Here is a 17534-nt window from a genome sequence, read left to right as displayed (position 1 = left end):
GAGACATTGTGAAGGGCACCTTTGTAATTATTGTATAAATTATGTTGTTGCTGTAGTCTGTTTGTGTAATGTACCTCACTCGTGGCACAGGGACCATAGCAGAAGATACTTGTTGTGTAGATTGTGAGGCAAGCAACCCTAAAGGGGTGGAATGTTGGAAAAACAGCTGTTTGGCTTGCTCTCTTGTATATACTTTGCTTGATTAGTGCGTGAGCACATGGCAGCACCACCTGAGTCTAGTCTACGTAAGGCTATGGGTGCTTGCCCTCTGGGCAAATTGCAGATTGCCTGCCCATCACTGTGAAGGGCCATTTTTTGCTATTTGTTCACCTGCTGCTGTGAGAAGAGGTTTTCCCTGGCCTATCTGCTCATCTGCCATTGTGAGACTCTGTTAAACAAGAATGGCCCAATGCTTTCTGCCTCCACAGTTTCTCTACTGTCTTCCTGAATCCAATGTAAACCTGTCTGGCCTCGGTCACTGGCATTACAGAGGCACAGCAAAGAAAGAGGGAAAGGAATGAGTTAGGATAGACTAAAAAGACTGATAGGGAGCTGTGTGGAAAATGAGAGTGCAAAGGGGAAGGTCTTAATCAGGGCTGTGATTGCACAGAAGGGAAGGAAAGGGTAAATTTGGCAGCTCCTAGAACCTGAGGAGAACAGGTGGAGGCAATGCTTTAATGTTGTCTTAGTAAATGAAGTGCATTTTCCACAGGGTCAGAGCAGGCTTTGAATTGGAGGAAAGAGAAGTTCCTTTTCATTCTACTGTAACCAGAGCTTTAAATGGTCAAATGTGTGAGACAGGGGTAAATGGAGATAAAGGGAGGGAAATATATCTTCATGGCTAAGTGCCCTTGTTTCGGAATGAGAAAAACCTTGACTCAATTAGCCCAGCTACTTATTAGTTGTGTGTCATTGGCCAAGTTAACCAACTTCTCTAACCCTCAGATTATTCACATACAAAAGGGATATAAAAATATTTTCCACATGTGGTTCTTCCAGAAAACACTTGGCACAGGGTCTGGTACATAGGCAAATTCAATAAGAGATAACTGTTTCCACAAATATAATTAGTCTGCACTGCTAGAAGCATACTGTTCAAATAAGGATATGCACTGGTCAGATCATAGATGAGACACTGTGTTCAGATCTAGCTCCAACTTTTAGGAACAACATTGATAAATTCTAGCCTCCCCCAGAGGAGGACGACTCAGAGAGCCTGGAATTCATGAAATATAAAGAGAGATTAATAAATTCAGAAACTTTTAACGCAGACGATATTTGGGAGCATGAGGATGGTTATGTGAAGAGGTAGTAACCTTCCATTTAACTTCAGGAAACAATACTGTATTGTTAAAGCGTGTGGAGCAGAATGCTTGGTTTGAAATTCCCAGGTCATCAGTCATCCTTAGTCAAGTTCCTGAACTTCTCCAAAGCCTCAGTTTTTTCATCTGTAAAATAGAATTAATTAGATTACCTACCTCATAAGATTATGTGGCAATTAAATTAGTTAACACATGTAAAGTGCTTAGAATAGTATCTGGCATATAGTAAATGTTCAATTTGTTTATTTTTTGTTAATTTTAGGGCACCTAATGGCAGCCCAATATTTTTTAATAATTCCAGTAATGGGAATGAGTATAGTCTTCAGTAAAATATTGATTCCTTCTACCTAGACGTGTTCAGCAACTCACTGATAGTGAAGGATCAGTCATTGCAGATAAGATTCGCCCTCCAAGGCGGAAGTAAATTTGCCATTTCTTAACTTCCTGGGCGTAAGTGAAGGGATACGGAAGGGCTATAAAGGCAGCAGGGCAATTGGCCGGTAATGCAACAACTCCTGCCCACCACCAGGGAGCAGCAAAGTCTGACCCGGGTGTTTTCGCCCACAGAAAACAAATCTTAATTCGTTTAAAGTTTTCCTTCTTGGTTGTTTGCGTTGCTCCAATTTCCGAGCGCACCGCCACCATAATCCCGCCCATTATTGACTAGCCAGCCAATCAGCCAGGATCCAGATGGAGCCGAGGCTGGGTTGGTGCTCCTCTCGGTCATTCCGAGCCCGGCGTTCTAGCCCCGCCCCCTTCCCTGCTGCTGAGCCAGTCTCCGAGGTCCAGCCGCACGTTGTAGGGGCGGTGTTCCCCGGAGTCCACGGTTCCTGGAAGCGCCAGTTCTGGATAGATGAGTGTTATCTGGCTTGGGCGGGCGAAGTAGGCGGGGCAAGTAGGCGGCACGGGACGCGCCACCTCTTTCGGTGACCCACTGTCCTGGACCCTCCATCAGTCATGGGTGTGCAGCCCCCCAATTTCTCGTGGGTGCTCCCGGGGCGGTTGGCGGGGCTGGCGCTGCCCCGGCTCCCCGCCCACTACCAGTTTCTGCTGGACCTGGGCGTGCGTCACCTGGTGTCCCTGACGGAGCGCGGGCCCCCGTACGGGGACAGCTGCCCCGGCCTCACCGTGCACCGACTGCGCATCCCGGACTTCTGCCCGCCAGCCCCCGAACAGATCGACCACTTCGTGCAGATCGTGGACGAGGCGAACGCCCGGGGAGAGGTCAGCCGGCGGGGTCAGCGCAGGGAGGAAGGGATCTGGGAGAATTCAACGGGGACTCTGGCGGAGCTTGGGGAGTCAGAGTCGGGAATACAGGGCTGGGAGAGAGACAGGGAAGACCGTAGGGGCCTGAGGACCGCAAGTGAAACCTGGATGTAAGGCCAAGGGGAGGGGGCCGGGCGGCAAGTGGGAGGAATAAAGAGGGCCCAGCCTTGTAAACTGGGCTAGTGGGGAGGAAAGGAAGAACCAGCTGAGGTTGAGAATTGAGGAGGAGAAAGGATAGACAGCCTTGGGAGAAGTGGGAGTCAAAGTCGAAGGCTTTTGAACAGTATCCATCCACATCAGTTCTCCGTCCAAATATAATAGAAGCATATATAATCTTAAAGTTGCTAGCCGTTTTAAAGGGTAAAAAAGGAACAGGAGATATTTATTTTGTTAATATAATTTAACCCAGTAAATCAAAAATATTATCATTGCATTATTATATAATCAATATAAAATAAATTCTTAGATTATTTTCATTGTTTTTTATACCACATCTTTCCAACCTCATTACATTTTGCATCACATTTGGACTAGCAGCATTGCAGGTCCTTGGTACTGCACATAGCCAATGCCATCCACAGTGAACAGAGCAGGTAGATAGATGGTTGTGGGAAGGCAAGCCAGGAGCCCAGCACTTGAACCAGCCACCTTGCCAGTGGGGGTGGCCTCCAGGCTACCAGGTACAGGACAGCCCTCCCTGCTTTTAATGTCACTTCTTGACCTTGAGACATATGCAGAGGTCTGGGCCTGACCCTGAAGAAGCAGCTGAGCAAAGTAGACAAGCCTAAGTGAGGGGCAGGAGAGTGTTGGGAGGAGATTAGGCTCCACTCCATCAAACTCCCCTTTCACAGGCTGTGGGAGTACACTGTGCCCTAGGTTTTGGCCGCACTGGCACCATGCTGGCCTGTTACCTGGTGAAGGAGCAGGGCCTGGCTGCAGGAGATGCCATCGCTGAAATCCGACGACTTCGACCCGGCTCAATCGAGACATACGATCAGGAGAAAGCGGTCTTCCAGTTCTACCAGCGAACTAAATAAGGGGGTCTCATCGCCCTTCTGCCAGGCCCCCACTGCCATGACCAGGGTGTTAGATGGGGCCAGAGATGTGGAAGTAGACTAAAGCTCTTCAATTCCCAGCTGGCTCAAAAGACTAAAGTTGCCCTTTTCCTGCTGGCAGGTTCTGGTTGAGGGGATGGCTGGAGCTGCATTGATATGGGGGTCCCTCTGCCACTTCTTTGAATAAATAACTTATAACAACCAGCTCATGTTGCATAGCACTTTACAATTTGCAAAGCACTCCCATACATCAACATACTTGAGCCTCACACTAGCCCTGTGATGTTGGAAAGGCAATTTGGATGAGGAAGCGAAAGCTCAGAGTTTCAAGGTCACACTTCTAGAAAGTGAAAGGGTGGGCCAGGGCTAAAAACCCCATCTTCAGCCTCTTAAAGATGTTGAAACTCTCTGTTCTCTGATGACGTTTGATTGTCTTCTGGAGAGCTAGCCAGTGAAAAGGACCAAATTGCCAAAAGCCCAGGGTCTCTGATGCTCACAGGTCCGAAGGACCCTTATGGATTCAGCCCCTCTTTCTAGGCCCACATGCCCAACATGTCATTCCCTTATCCTTCTCAGGACAGAGAAGGCCTGAATGGTGTGCTTCCTTAAGTTCTGCATGCCTCTCACCAGCCTCAAGCTACTCAGCTCACCTATAACCTTCAGTCCATTGTGCTACCCCACCACTGCAGGCCAGGGAATGCTGGGACTTAGCTAGTCTGGGCAGTTATGCAGAGAGGATGTTTCATAACTAAATGAAGAGATTCAGGGTTACAAATCCTGGTCATGTTTCTCAGACATTATCTTCACTTCCCCATTGGATTCCATTCATTCTACCAGCACCACACTTTTGACTTTGAGAGATAGGATAAATGAAATAGTCCAGCCAAATAGACTCTTTTTGCTATAACTTCTACCTGAATTCCTGTTCTCTGCTGTGGCAGGCCACGCTGGATAAGCTGAAATTGATAATGAAATACGTACTGAATTCCTGTATGTTCCAGGCTTTGTTAGATTCAAAGGGTACCCAGCTGACTGAGATACGATTCACAGTCTCCTGGACGAGGTAGGCAGAGCCTAATCATATAATGGGGACTATGATAGACATGCGTTTCAGATGCAGTGGGGACATGGAGGAGACAAGGGTTTCCCTTTAGCCCCCCTTCTTTATAACCTAGACCAGAGCCAGGCCAAAGCCACTAGCTCCTCACTACATCTTTCTCCCTTTCACCACCTCCCACCCAACTCAACTTCCATCCAATCCTCTTGTGCACTAACCATATATTAGAGTCTTGCCAATCTAGGAGCAAGAGGCTGTTAGATACACCCCCCCCCCTTTCATCTGTGTGTTAGATCTGGATAATCACTTTGTCCCCACTCAGCCTACCCATGTGAGGATATCTCCCAAAGTTAAGAATCCACAATTCTTGGCATCTAGGCTGCAATAGAGTAGTGAGAAAGCGCATGTAGAGAGGATGCACTGAAACCCTCATATGTCTCCATGATTCTGTTTCTTAATGCAAATCAGATTATCTTGTAAAGGGGTGTGTGTGTATGAGTGAGAGAGAAAGAGCGAGAGAGCACATGAAGGCAGAAAGGGTGTGAATGGGCCACTTCCTGGATTTCTTCTCTCCTGGATTTTCTTTCTCTCACTTAGATAGGTGGGAGGCTTGAAGCTACACCCCTGAGTTCATGTCTCTGTTCTGATCCTGACCTGCTAAGGTCATGCAACAGATCCTCACACTTTCTGTCCTCTGTTCCTACCTCACTCCATCCTTCCCATATCTTCTGCACTGCAAGAGAAGAATCTGCCCTTCCCTTCCTCCTGAGGCTCCTTCAAAAGAGACAGAAAATTTTTGTAACACCATTAAAGCCCTCCTGTGTGCAGCCTCCATCCCCATAATTTAAGCAGGTCTCCTCTGCCTCAAGAGTTCCTCAGGAAAATAAACATAATTATGTGCTTGAGGAAACTGATTTTTAAATAAGAGTTGACTTGGAATGAAAAACTATCCTTATCCTTCCATCTACCTTGGGAGGTTAGTCTGAAGTGCCCTTTTGGCTTACTCCCACCCCCAAATATTTTGCCCTCTGCTCACCCCCTCTCCTACGTATGGCCACCAATGAGGGATTACAGACCAGCCATGACCCTTACCCATTCTACGCTACACTGAGATTACAGGTGTGAAGAACAATCTCCTCTGTAAATAGTCTGCACATTGTATCAGACCAGGGCTTCTCAAAGTCAGCACTGCTGGCATTTGGGGCTGGATACTTTTTTGTTGTGGGGATTGTCCTGTGCACTATAGGGTGTTTTAACATCCCTGACCTCTGTCCACCAGATACTAGTAGAATGCCACCCCCCCAAAAAAAAAAAGTAGCAAAAATGTTTCCAGACATTGGCAAATCATCCCTGGAAGGAAAAAAAATTAACCCATTTAAGAACCGCTACATCAGACCAGCAAGCGCCAGATGCAACTATAGGTTTTTGTTTCCTACACAATAGAACTGGAAACATTCTTGGAAATTTCTCCTGTGAATGCACACATCTTGATACGGAAGAAGGGGACCAAATTTAAGCATCCTCAAATACCATTACCCTTTTGAGCAATGTCTGGCACTCATCCCCAGTCCCTCCCCTTTTCCCAGGCTGGGTTCCCAAGACGGTGAGAGACACTATTAACTTCCAACACTTAGGAATGCTTTATTCTCAATGAGTTGCTGGTGGGCATAGCCATAGTAACACTGACTCCCCATCCCCGTGTGTTTAAAGTTTCATTCATGTTTATTCTTTGTCACGTGACCCAAGTTCCCTGCTGAAGGGAGGCTTTTCTATGTAAAAAAACATCCCTCCATATCATTTGGGTTTTGCACCCATCACCTCTTAGAAATTTTTTCTGATGCAGAAGCCACTGGAGTCAGGACCTTGCTTTTCCTGGCAACCATTCCTCGCTGGCCTGGCTCCCACCTGCACTTTACCTGCTGCTCTTTTTTTGCCCTGACTGGGGTATGTACTTCTGCTCTCTGGGTTCCAGGTCACACAGCTCCTCCCTGGCCACGTATCCCAGCACATAACTTCCTGCTGCAGAAATAGACCTGCATCCTGCACATTCCCGGTGGCTGTCCATGCTTTCCTTGGAGCTGTGCCTCATCATCACCCTCACAACTATTTATGACATGTAAGGACTCCATCTCATAAGGTAATTGATCCTCCCCTGGCTAAGGAGGTCTACGCCATATTGTCCTCTAGATCAGGTCTTCCAAAGGCAACGATGAGCATGTCACTTGGGTCAGGGAATTGTTCCAGACCATAAGCTTCCCAGAATGAACTGCACTTATTTGCCAAGCCTCAAATTACACTGTATCTTGCTGCTCTATAAGAATGAAACTAATTTAGTCTCAACAGGATAGTTTTGTTGCAAACCAATATCAGTTACGAACAGTTCATTTTATACCTCGTCCTGACTACACTTTGCTTGCTTATGTGATTATGATTGTCATATTTATTAACACCTACCATATAGCAGATGTTTACATACCTTGTATTATTTCATTTTACCTCAGAACCATTCTGAAAATTATGTATGTTTCCTTTCTTAGAGATGAGGGAACTGAGGTTTAGAGGGATTACTAACTTGCCCAATGCCACACACTTGTGTGAAGGAGCTAGCATCCAACCCAAGTGGGAACTCTGCCTCTTGCTCCTTTGATTAGACATCTTGCCTCCCAAGACCTGCCCTTGGTTCCAGTTACATGGAGAAGTCTGTTTTTTATGAGCAGAGCTTAGCTTCAAGTGTCATCTCATCGGCACAGCCTCCACTGTTCACTCTTTTCATCCCCTTAGGGCCGGAGAACAGCCTGCACCTGACTGAAGCCAAATGCAGCCAGAGCATTTAGTCCAACATCGTATAGCTCGTTCATCAGGCGACTTCTCTCATAGCCGTATTATCTAACTTAGAGCATGTGGATATCCTCACCTGGCATGACAGTCTTGAGGCATATGTGATTGACATTGAGCCCTAAAAATGTCTTTTTAGTCTCATGATTTATTAAAACTCATAATATCCTGGTTTTGTTGTTACCTGAGCCCTTAACACATGCCAGGCACTATTGCAAGTACTGCATTATCTCACTTAGTCTTCAAAAGAACCCTATGAATAAAATCTTATTATAAGGACCAGATCATTATAATGCTCTTGTAAACTCTCTGAGGCCCAGAGAGTTTAAGCAACACACCCAGAGTCACATAGCTAGAACAGGATTCAAACTTGAGTTTATCTAACTATAAACTGCCATCCTCTTTAGAGCAGAGAGAAAATACTTTGTTGTAATTGGAAAGTGCATAACAATATCTTGTGTTCCCCTGAATTGCAGTTCTGGACTCACAACCCACCAGGAGAGCTCTGGGATTTCACAGCCCCACCCCCAGGCTGCTTCCCTGGCTCTGGCAGCAATGCTCTGACTCGCAGTGTTGGGCTGTGGCACACTCATCAACCCTAATAGGCTTCCACCTCCAGCCTTCTACACCATCAGAAAACATAGTCTCTGTTGATTTAAAAATGACTTACATAAGCATATCTTCCATTACTTTATCATTTTTCTTGGCCATTATGGATTCAAGGCATACTCTTGAGAAGGCAGCATGTTTGTCCAAGCAAACAGAAATTTGAGAAACGCTTTGGTGGACATCCATGCCTGAAGTTGATGACTTATTTTTAACTTTGGTAACTCAGTCTTCTGTGCCAATAAATTGCTTCAGCCACTCCCTTGGCCTACTTTTTTCTTCACTTATTCTGTTGTCATGGACATATCATAATGAAACAAACTGGTGAGATCACCTCTGAATTTTCAATATGTGGGGTTCAATATGGCAAACAGTTCTGGGATTGTTTATCCCTGGCTTTTTATAATGAACACAGCACTGTTTCTTGACCAGCTTATATTGGGTAGTAACTGCTCAAAACCCAAGGTGGGCCATATGGGAAGTAATCAGTGTAGACATCACCCAGGTGACACTTACCTCCTTCAGTAGGTTTATGTGCTCTTGGACACCCCCAGTCCCACCCCAAGAAAATTCACTGATTTGCTGGTTTTCTGCAGGTACCTTTTGTGAGATCTAGTTGAGGCTGGGTAGAGCCTTGGGCCATGAAATAAAATTAATAAAGTAATCACGCTGTGATTAAGCCCACAGGCAGAACTATGCCATTCTTGACTACGACATATAAGGCCCTGGGGAATCCAATCCCTTCCTCCACCTTCTCTCTCACTTCATACTTTCCCCTCCCCCATAGCTTTTATACTCTCGGCTTTACCTTTGTTGGAGTCCCAAGACCACTCAGAATTGATAATATTCTAGGAAAAACTCACAGAAAAGTTATCTTCTCAATTATGGTTTATTGCAGTGAAAGGATACACATTAAAATCAGCAAAACGAGAAAGGCACATAGGGCAGAGAATCTAGGAGGAACCAGGCAGGATCTTCCAGTTCTGTTCTCCCAGTGGAGTCATGTGGACAGTGCTTCGTTCTCCCAGCAGCAGTGTGAGACAAACTTAAAAAATATCACCAACCAGGGAAGTTTACCTGAGTCTTGGTGCCCAGGGTTTTGGTTGGGGCCAATCAAATAGACATGCAGTATTGGCCTGACTGACCTTACCTACTCAGATTCCATGGAGGTCTGATAGAGCAGGGCCCAAACCAACCTGTGCATACAAAAATACATTGTTAGCACAGACTACTGGCCTGGCCTAAGGTCTCAGGTACAATGACATTCTTATCAAGCAGGATATTCCAAGAGCTCAGGAGTTGGTCAAGAGGCAGTCCCAAAGACCTTTGGAACACGTGAGGCTTGGGCACCCTTTTCTGCACATGACCAAATGCTTATGCTTTCCACACCCAACTGTCTGAGCACATGCTGTTCCCTTTGCCAGGATAGTTTATTCCCAACTCTTTGCCTAGCTCCCAACTCCTAAGCCCCCCCCCTTAAGTTCAGTTTAATACCATTTCCTGGGGGAAAGGTCTCTAACCACATCACATATACTCACACATTTTCCCAAATCATCTGTAATTCCACCTCCTGGTCCTTTGCTCACCTATAGTGATTTATTTAGTTGTTTCTTTCCTACTAGAATCTAAGTACCAGGCCCATGAAGGTAGCACCCAGCACAATATCTTGCACGTGGGTGCTTGATAAATATTTGGCAAGGGACATGTGACATGCTGTCACCTATCTGGGTATCTGCACATAGATGCAGAAATAGGAAGAAAATAATAAAGCTAGTGGGGGAAACATGACACCTATACACACCAAAAGTGTGCATGCAAAGATGGGTACATACAATTAGAAAAGATGCAATATAGAAATATTTAAGCAATGCTGGAGTGATTAAAGAGATGAGAGAATTGTGTCTGGTAAAATTTAAAAAGTTGGAACTTTCAATGAATGATATTAGGAGGATGTGGTCGGATAGCCTAACGGATATGCAGATGTTGGATGCTATTAAAATTACTAATGTTATGTGTAAGGTGCAGAGTCCACATAGGGAGGCTTGAAAGGAAAGGTGAGCAAGATGAATGGAGGGCAGTGAGGGGAAAGGAAAGATATAAAGAGTAGAGTGTATGGATGAGGATGGGGTAAAAATTTCATCCAGTGGATAGTAGAAAACACATAGTTAAATTAAAGCAGAGAAAGGACAGCAGAAACTCATGCCATAGTGTTAGGATCATATCTCATTAACAATGTGGAGTCATCACAGGCTTCCAAGCAGAGGGCATGCCCTGACAGAATGGCCCCATAACTTGGCAGCAGTATGGCGTTTTATGCTGTAATGCTAACAAAAAGACAAGGTCTCATTGCTGCAGATTGGGAATGAGAAAATACCTCAGGTGAATGTCATCCCCATGTTCTAGAAATGTACTTTCCAGTGGCAGCTAGCACTGTCTCCTACATACCCACCACCCTGGCTAATTTACTGGCATCACATTTTAAATTGTGGGCTGTTGCCATATCCCTGTTGACCTGATTCATAGGTTTACAGGGGTGGTGACCCCTGGTACTGCATTCAGTTCAGCTCCTTAGTATTTCTCCCTATTTCCCCAAGGCCGAGAGGTACCCTGTGACTTCAAACTTTCTATTTCAGTTACACCCCCACTCTCTCCCCTCTTTCCCATTCTGTCTGTCTCTGCACCTTCAAACTTGTTTGGTTTTTTTTCTCCAAATAGTCATTGATTTTGTCAAGTATAGAGAGCCAAACAGACCAGATGGTATGTTCTTCTATAAGTGGAGGACATGGTGTATACTGAGGAGGGTCAGTAATGGGAACTCCAAAGATAGTTCCCACCATGGGAACATGCATAATCCTCGTAGAAGTTGAGGCAGCTGCAAATTCCAGAGCACCCTGTACCCTTGGGCTCTCCAGACTGGCACTCTCTAGCTAGAGACCTAGAGAGTAACATACAGCATGGGCACCCAGGGATCCCTCCCCCCCTAGAATAAATACTTTTATTACAGGAGCTAAGATGGGGGGAAGAGGATTTATTTGTTTTTCTGGACTTTGATTTTCCTCAGCTAGTGCTCGAGTTCCTTGCCCTTGAGCACATAAGGATCTGCTCAGCCACATCGGTCTGGTCTGGAAATGATGTATCTAAGTAGCTTGCCCTGTCCCTCTCTCTGTCTCTCTCTGTCTCTGAAAAACAAACAAACAACAACAAATAATAATAATACCTCAAGTAGCAGAAATAATCATGAGAAAAAGGAATAAAGCTGGAATTACCACACTACCAACTTCAAATTATACTAGAGAGCCATGATAATCAAAACAGCGTGGTATTGGCAGAAAAGCCGACATACAGACCAATGGAACAAAATTGAGAGCCCAGAAATGAAACCATATATATATAGACAAATCAACTTTGACAAAGGAGCCAAAAATACACAATGGAGAAAAGAAAGCCTCTTCAATAAATGGGGTTGGTAAAATTGGAAAGCCACATGCAAAAGAATGAAACTTGACAACAGTTTGTCCCCCAGTACAAAAATTAATTTAAAATGGATCAAAGGCCTAAATATAAGAATAGAAACAAATTACATAGAAGAAAACATAGGTACTAAACTCATGGACCTTGGCCATAGAGAATATTTTATGAATTTGACCCCAAAGGTAAAGGATGTAAAGGCAACAATAAATGAATGAGACTATATCAAACTTAAAAGCTTCTGCATAGCAAAAAAACAAAAACTGAGAACAAAACAAATAGGCAGCAGGGGGAGATGATATTTGCAAACAACAGCTTTGACAAGGGGTTTATATCCAAAATATATAAAGAACTCACAAAGCTCAGCAACAAACAAGAAATCAAATTAAAGAATGGGAGAGGACCTGAACAGGCACTTCTTCCAAGAGAACATACAAATGACCAACAGACATATGAAAAGATGCTCATCTTCACTAGCTATCAGAGAAATATAAATCAAAACTGCAATGAGATACTACTTCACACCTGTTAGATTGCCTATTATCAACAAGACAAATAATAAGTGTTGGAGTGGCTGTGGAGAAAAAGGAACCCTCATTCACAGCTGGTGGGAATGAAAATTAGTACAATCATTACAAGAGAAAGTATGGTGGTTCCTCAAAAATTAAGAATAGAATTACCATATGACCCAGCCATCCCTCTACTGCATATCTACCCAAGAAACTCAAAAACATTGGTATGTGAAGACACATGCACCCCCCATATTCATCGCAACATTATTCACAATGGCCGAGACATGGAAACAACCAAAATGCTCTTTGATAGAGGATTGGATAAAGAAGATGTGGTACATACATACAGTGGAATACTGCTCAGCCATGAGAAGTGATGACATAGTGCCATTTATAACATAAATGGACCTTGAGAACATTATACTGAGTGAAATAAGTAAACCAGAGAAAGCTAAGAACTATATGATTCCACACATAGGTGGGATATAAAACTGAGACTCATGGACATAGATAAATTTAAGTGGTTACTAGTGGGGGAAGGATTTGGAGGAAGACAGGGACAAATACAGCTCATTTACTATAATGCAATTTTTGACACTTTCTGTATGATTACTGAGTCCCTATCCCTTTTTTCTTTTATCTCCTGATGATTAGGCCAAGGGCTGGGAGTAGGGAGGTGATTAGCTACTAGGAGCAAGCAAAGAAAGAATTAGCTTGGAACTTTTGAGATGATCCCTAACATACTATATGTACTACTTGCTTTTACAATGTGTTAGCAGAAACTGATACATTATAAATGTAGAATGATGTGCTTTCTGCCAAGTGGTTATTCACCTTGGTTTGCTATGTTAAAACTGTAAATATAACAAAACATTAATAAATGTCTCTTGTGTAGCAAATAAAAAAAAAGGGTGTGTGTGAAAAGATGGGTGTAAAAAGGGACAAATTTAAGATGACCGGAAATGATTTGACTTTGGGTAATAGGTATATAACATAATTAATAGTTCAAATGCTATAGAAATGTGTACCTGAAACCTATGTACTCATATTAATCAATGTCACCCTGATAAATTTAATTTTCTTAATAAATTAAAAAACTGCATGGTACTGTCATAGAAACTGACATATAAATCCATGGAACAGAATAGAGACCTCAGATATCAACCCACACCTATATGATCAATTAATATTTGACAAAGATAACAAGAACATACAATGCGATAAAGACAGTCTATTCGATAAATTGTGTTTAGAAAATTGGACTGATGCGTGCAAAAACTATACCACTTTGTCACACCATATCTCATAGCAATATTTTTTCCAATATATCTCCTCAGACAAGGGAAATGAGAAAAAAGATAAACAAATAGGACTACATTAAACCCAGAAGCCTTTGCACAGCTATGAATACCATCAATAAAATGAAAAGACAACCTACTAAATAGGAGAACATATTTGCTGATACATCTGATAAACAAGTAATAGCCAAAATTTATAAGGAACTTACAAAAGTCAACACCAAAAAAATCCAATTAAAAAATGGGCAAAGACCCAAATAGACACTTTTGCAAAGAGCATATATAGATAACCAATAGACATTTAAAAAGATGCTCATTGTCACTAATCATCAGACAAATGAAAATTAAAACCACAATGAGATATCATCTCACACCTGTCAGAATGGCACTCATCAATAAATCAACAAACAATAAGTGCTAGCAAGAGTGTAGAAAAGAGGGAGCCTTTGTGCACTGTTGGTGGGAATGCCAACTGGTACAGCCACTGTGGAAAGTAGTATGAAGTTACCTCAAAATATTAAAAAAAGAACTGCATTTTGACCCAGTGATCCCACTTCTGGAGATATATCCTAAGAATCCCAAAGCACTAATTCAAAACAATATATGCATCCCTATGTTCATTACAGCATTACTTACAATAGCCAAAATCTGGAAACAGCCCATATGCCCATCAGCAAATGAGTGGATGGATAAATAAATAAATAAATAAATAAGCGAGCAAGCAAGCTGTGGTACATTTACACAATGGAATACTATGTGGCCATAAAAAAGAAAGTTTACCTTTTGCAAGAGTGGTTAAGCCTTTAGACCATTATGCTAAGTGAAATAATCCAGTCAGAGAAAGACAAATACTATATAATTTTACTCATGTGGAATCTAATGAACAAAATGAACTAACAAGCAAAAAAAAATTAAAACAGACTCATACATAGAGAGCAGGCTGACAACTCTCAGGCAGAGGAGTTGGGTGAGGGAGGTGGAGGGAAAGAGGAAAAAAAGACAAAAATACCTCATGGACTACAGTGTGGAAATTTCTGGAGGAAAAGGTGGAGGAGGGTATTGGGGTGATAAATGGTGATGGACAGAGACTTGACTTGGGGGAGTGAAATTGCAATAAGGTGTATGAGGATGTGTTGGAGAACTGGGCACCTGAAACTTGTATAATTTGTTAACTAGTGTCACTCCAATAAAGTCCAATTTAAAAAATATACTTGTAAAAAAATGCTGCTGAGTAGCTAAATAATCAGAGGGCAGAAGTGAATCTGTTGGAGCTAGCAACACACAAGAGTCATTGTGACTTGGACAAAAGCAGTTCAGTAATGTGGTAGTTGAAGCCAGACCATCCAAAACTGGAGAGTCGGTAGGGATTGCAGAAGAGGAAATGGTAAATGTGAGTGACTCTTTTGAGAAGCTGGGCAATAAAAGGAGGAAAACATGGGGTGAAAGCTGAAAGAGGCGAGTAAGGCAGAGAGAGAGGTTTGTTTGGGATGATTTTTTTTTTTTTTTTTTTTTGTATTTTTCTGAAGCTGGAAATGGGGAGAGACAGTCAGACTCCTGCATGCACCCGCCCGGGATCCACCCGGCACGCCCACCAGGGGGCGACGCTCTGCCCACCAGGGGGCGATGCTCTGCCCCTCCGGGCATAGCGCTGTTTCGACCAGAGCCACTGTAGCGCCTGGGGCAGAGGCCAAGGAGCCATCCCCAGCGCCCGGGCCATCCTTGCTCCAATGGAGCCTTGGCTGCGGGAGGGGAAGAGAGAGACAGAGAGGAAGGAGAGGGGGAGGGGTGGAGAAGCAGATGGGCGCTTCTCCTGTGTGCTCTGGCCGGGAATCGAACCCGGGACTTCTGCACGCCAGGCCGACGCTCTACCACTGAGCCAACCGGCCAGGGCCTGTTTGGGATGATTTTTGTGCATGCCTATATGCAGATGAAAATAATCCAGTAAAAAGGAAAATAGATGGTGGGAAGAGTGAAAGGAATGAACACAGGAAGGAATACTTTGAGAAGAGGAACAGGAATGGACAAAGAATAAATGTGGCTAAGCCAGGCCTCAAACTCAGGTCTGTCTCATTCCTAAAGCCATACTCTTTTCCAAACATCTCATTACTGCCTGAGTTTTACCTGCCTATGGGCATTCAACTTCCTGGTCCTGTGTGCTAGCTAACTCGTTTTTGCCACCTCCTCTAAATACACAAGTTTTATGGTCTTTACATTTTCATCTAAGTTCCATGTCTACCCAGGGAACTGGAAGAAAAAATAAGCTAACTGAAGAAAATTAAATCTGACCTATTTTATGCATTCAAAATCAATGCATGAAATAGGTTATGTTAAACAGTGGTAAACAGAGAACCCAAAAAATATATTGCTTAATAATTTATGCTTTTCTTTATCTCCCAGGAAGAATGTACCTCCATTTATTTCCAACCTCTTCCTCACAGCCATTCTCTAATTTCTAAGGCTGCTTTGGTGACTACCAACCTCTAGTCAAAGCTGTCCTATCTGAACCACAACTGAAAAAAATTGAACATGCTACATAGAAGATACATGCAAGGAAGAATGTAATGGATATGTATAAAATCAAAAGTAAGGAAATAGAGTTGGGGGTGGAGTTGCGGTTCAAAGGAATGCCATAGGTTAAATGGCAGGGCCTCCAGGGTATTATCCAAAGACAGCCTCCCAGTGCTACCGAGAATGGAATAAAGGTACTGAATTATTTGGATCCTAGGCTAACTCAGAGTCAACCAAGCACCTTTAGGTGCAGATATTCACCCTAAAAATCTATTGATTTATAAATAAGAAAATGAGAGGGTGAGAGGGCCTGATGGAAGGCAAATGAGAATACAATTCAGCAGCCTTCCCAGTAGGAGGGGGGCCTCTGCTTTCTCAGTCTCCTCCCACACATTATTTGTTGAGCACATACTCTGTGCCAGGCACTGGAAGCACAGCACAGAACAGGACAAGTAAGGCCATGCCCTTAGGAAGCTTGAAGTTCTTTACTGGAATTAATGCCAGATGGACATGTGAAGTGTTAAGATAGGGTACAAGTCCCCTAACCAAGTCTGGTGGAAGAACGTGGTCACAAACGACAGAATATAAAGCACATGTACACAAGTGCGCACACATACACGATACCTGTTATCAAAAGGGTTTTATTAATGGGAATATTTTGCTGGGATAATTTGCACTTTAGGGCAAATCAAAATCATGAAACCAAGATTTCAACAGGCACACCAGGGTGCTGACTGGCGCTGCTGACTAACACAGGAAACACCAGGAGAGGACCAGGTTGAGAGGTAAGCAAAGGCTAGGTTCAGTCTTGACGCATGAAGGAGACTCTACGTCCCCCACACAAGTTCTCAGGTGAGCAGTTTAATATCTGAAACACTCAGTATGGTTTGGGCTAGAAAGGCAAATCTGGGACTCATTGCATTAGAGGTGATCATTTACACCATGGACACAAGATGAGAATATTCAGCGAGAGATTTCAGAGTAAGTGGAAAGAGAAAGGGGCCTGGGATCAGGGTTTGAAGAACTTCACAGCCAATAGAGGAGGGCAGCTGAATCTGTAGAGAGCAGCAAGGAAAACCAGGAGAGGTGTTCTAGTGCAGGGTGTTTAAGGAAGTGAGGAGTAATCAGCAGTAACAGCATAAGCATCAATCAAACAGAATGAGGACCAAAGCTGCCCATGGGTAAATACACTGGAGACGTGTGTAAAGAAAGCTAAAGCCAAACGAAGTGGGTTGAGCGATACATGAGAGGGGTCAAATGGGACAGGGAGTCAGAGAATAAACACTGGTGCTTCCCAAGCACTTTCACTTCATGGAACATGTAGAAAATCATATTTAAATGGAACATTGGGTATTTGAGCAAGGCTTCTCCCAGCTTCAAGTGTTGCCTCACCCAGCTGCCCTGAGGACTGGGAAGATCAATATCTTATAACGCTTGTAATCATTTGAGGCACAACAGTGTGTCTCAGAATGCCAACTGGTGAGGGCCACCATAAACCACTCTCTAGTAGATTGTCAGTGAATGGGGGTTCATGGTGAGTGTGAAATCAAGAGCAAGGTTGCTGGCGTGTTTGGTTTGGTTTTCAGATAAAAGAGCATCTTTCTGAA

The 17534-nt window shown here is 43.6% G+C and overlaps 1 protein-coding gene across 3 annotated transcripts; it reads left to right on the top strand.

Annotated features, from left to right (window-relative positions):
- The first annotated feature begins 2092 nt into the window (after positions 1 to 2092).
- Positions 2093 to 8402, top strand: DUSP23 (dual specificity phosphatase 23). 3 transcript variants are annotated; one of them, XM_066261693.1, is made up of 4 exons: positions 2101 to 2546; positions 3440 to 4706; positions 6673 to 6837; positions 8012 to 8402. In XM_066261693.1, the coding sequence occupies exons 1-2, from the start codon at positions 2280 to 2282 to the stop codon at positions 3623 to 3625; spliced, it is 453 nt and encodes a 150-aa protein (XP_066117790.1). In that variant the 5' UTR covers positions 2101 to 2279; the 3' UTR covers positions 3626 to 4706; positions 6673 to 6837; positions 8012 to 8402. The 3 variants fall into 3 exon arrangements, with proteins under 3 accessions (XP_066117792.1, XP_066117793.1, XP_066117790.1); XM_066261695.1 differs by lacking the exon at positions 3440 to 4706 and having other exon boundaries at positions 2093 to 2546; XM_066261696.1 differs by lacking the exons at positions 3440 to 4706; positions 8012 to 8402 and adding an exon at positions 7482 to 7977 and having other exon boundaries at positions 2093 to 2546.
- Positions 8403 to 17534: the final 9132 nt, after the last annotated feature.

The sequence above is a fragment of the Saccopteryx bilineata genome, chromosome 2 (genome assembly GCF_036850765.1).
Source record: "Saccopteryx bilineata isolate mSacBil1 chromosome 2, mSacBil1_pri_phased_curated, whole genome shotgun sequence".
Taxonomy (NCBI): Eukaryota; Metazoa; Chordata; class Mammalia; order Chiroptera; family Emballonuridae; genus Saccopteryx; species Saccopteryx bilineata.
Note: the sequence above shows the minus strand (reverse complement) of the source record. Positions and strands in the feature narration are given on the sequence as shown.

What these genes read in the sequence shown, in the direction of transcription:
- DUSP23 (XM_066261693.1), top strand. Translation starts at nt 2,280, where the DNA reads ATGGGTGTGCAGCCCCCCAATTTCTCGTGGGTGCTCCCGGGGCGGTTG. An exon ending in AGGCGAACGCCCGGGGAGAG is followed by an intron (nt 2,547 to 3,439) that starts GTCAGCCGGCGG and finishes CCCCTTTCACAG; the next exon opens with GCTGTGGGAGTACACTGTGC.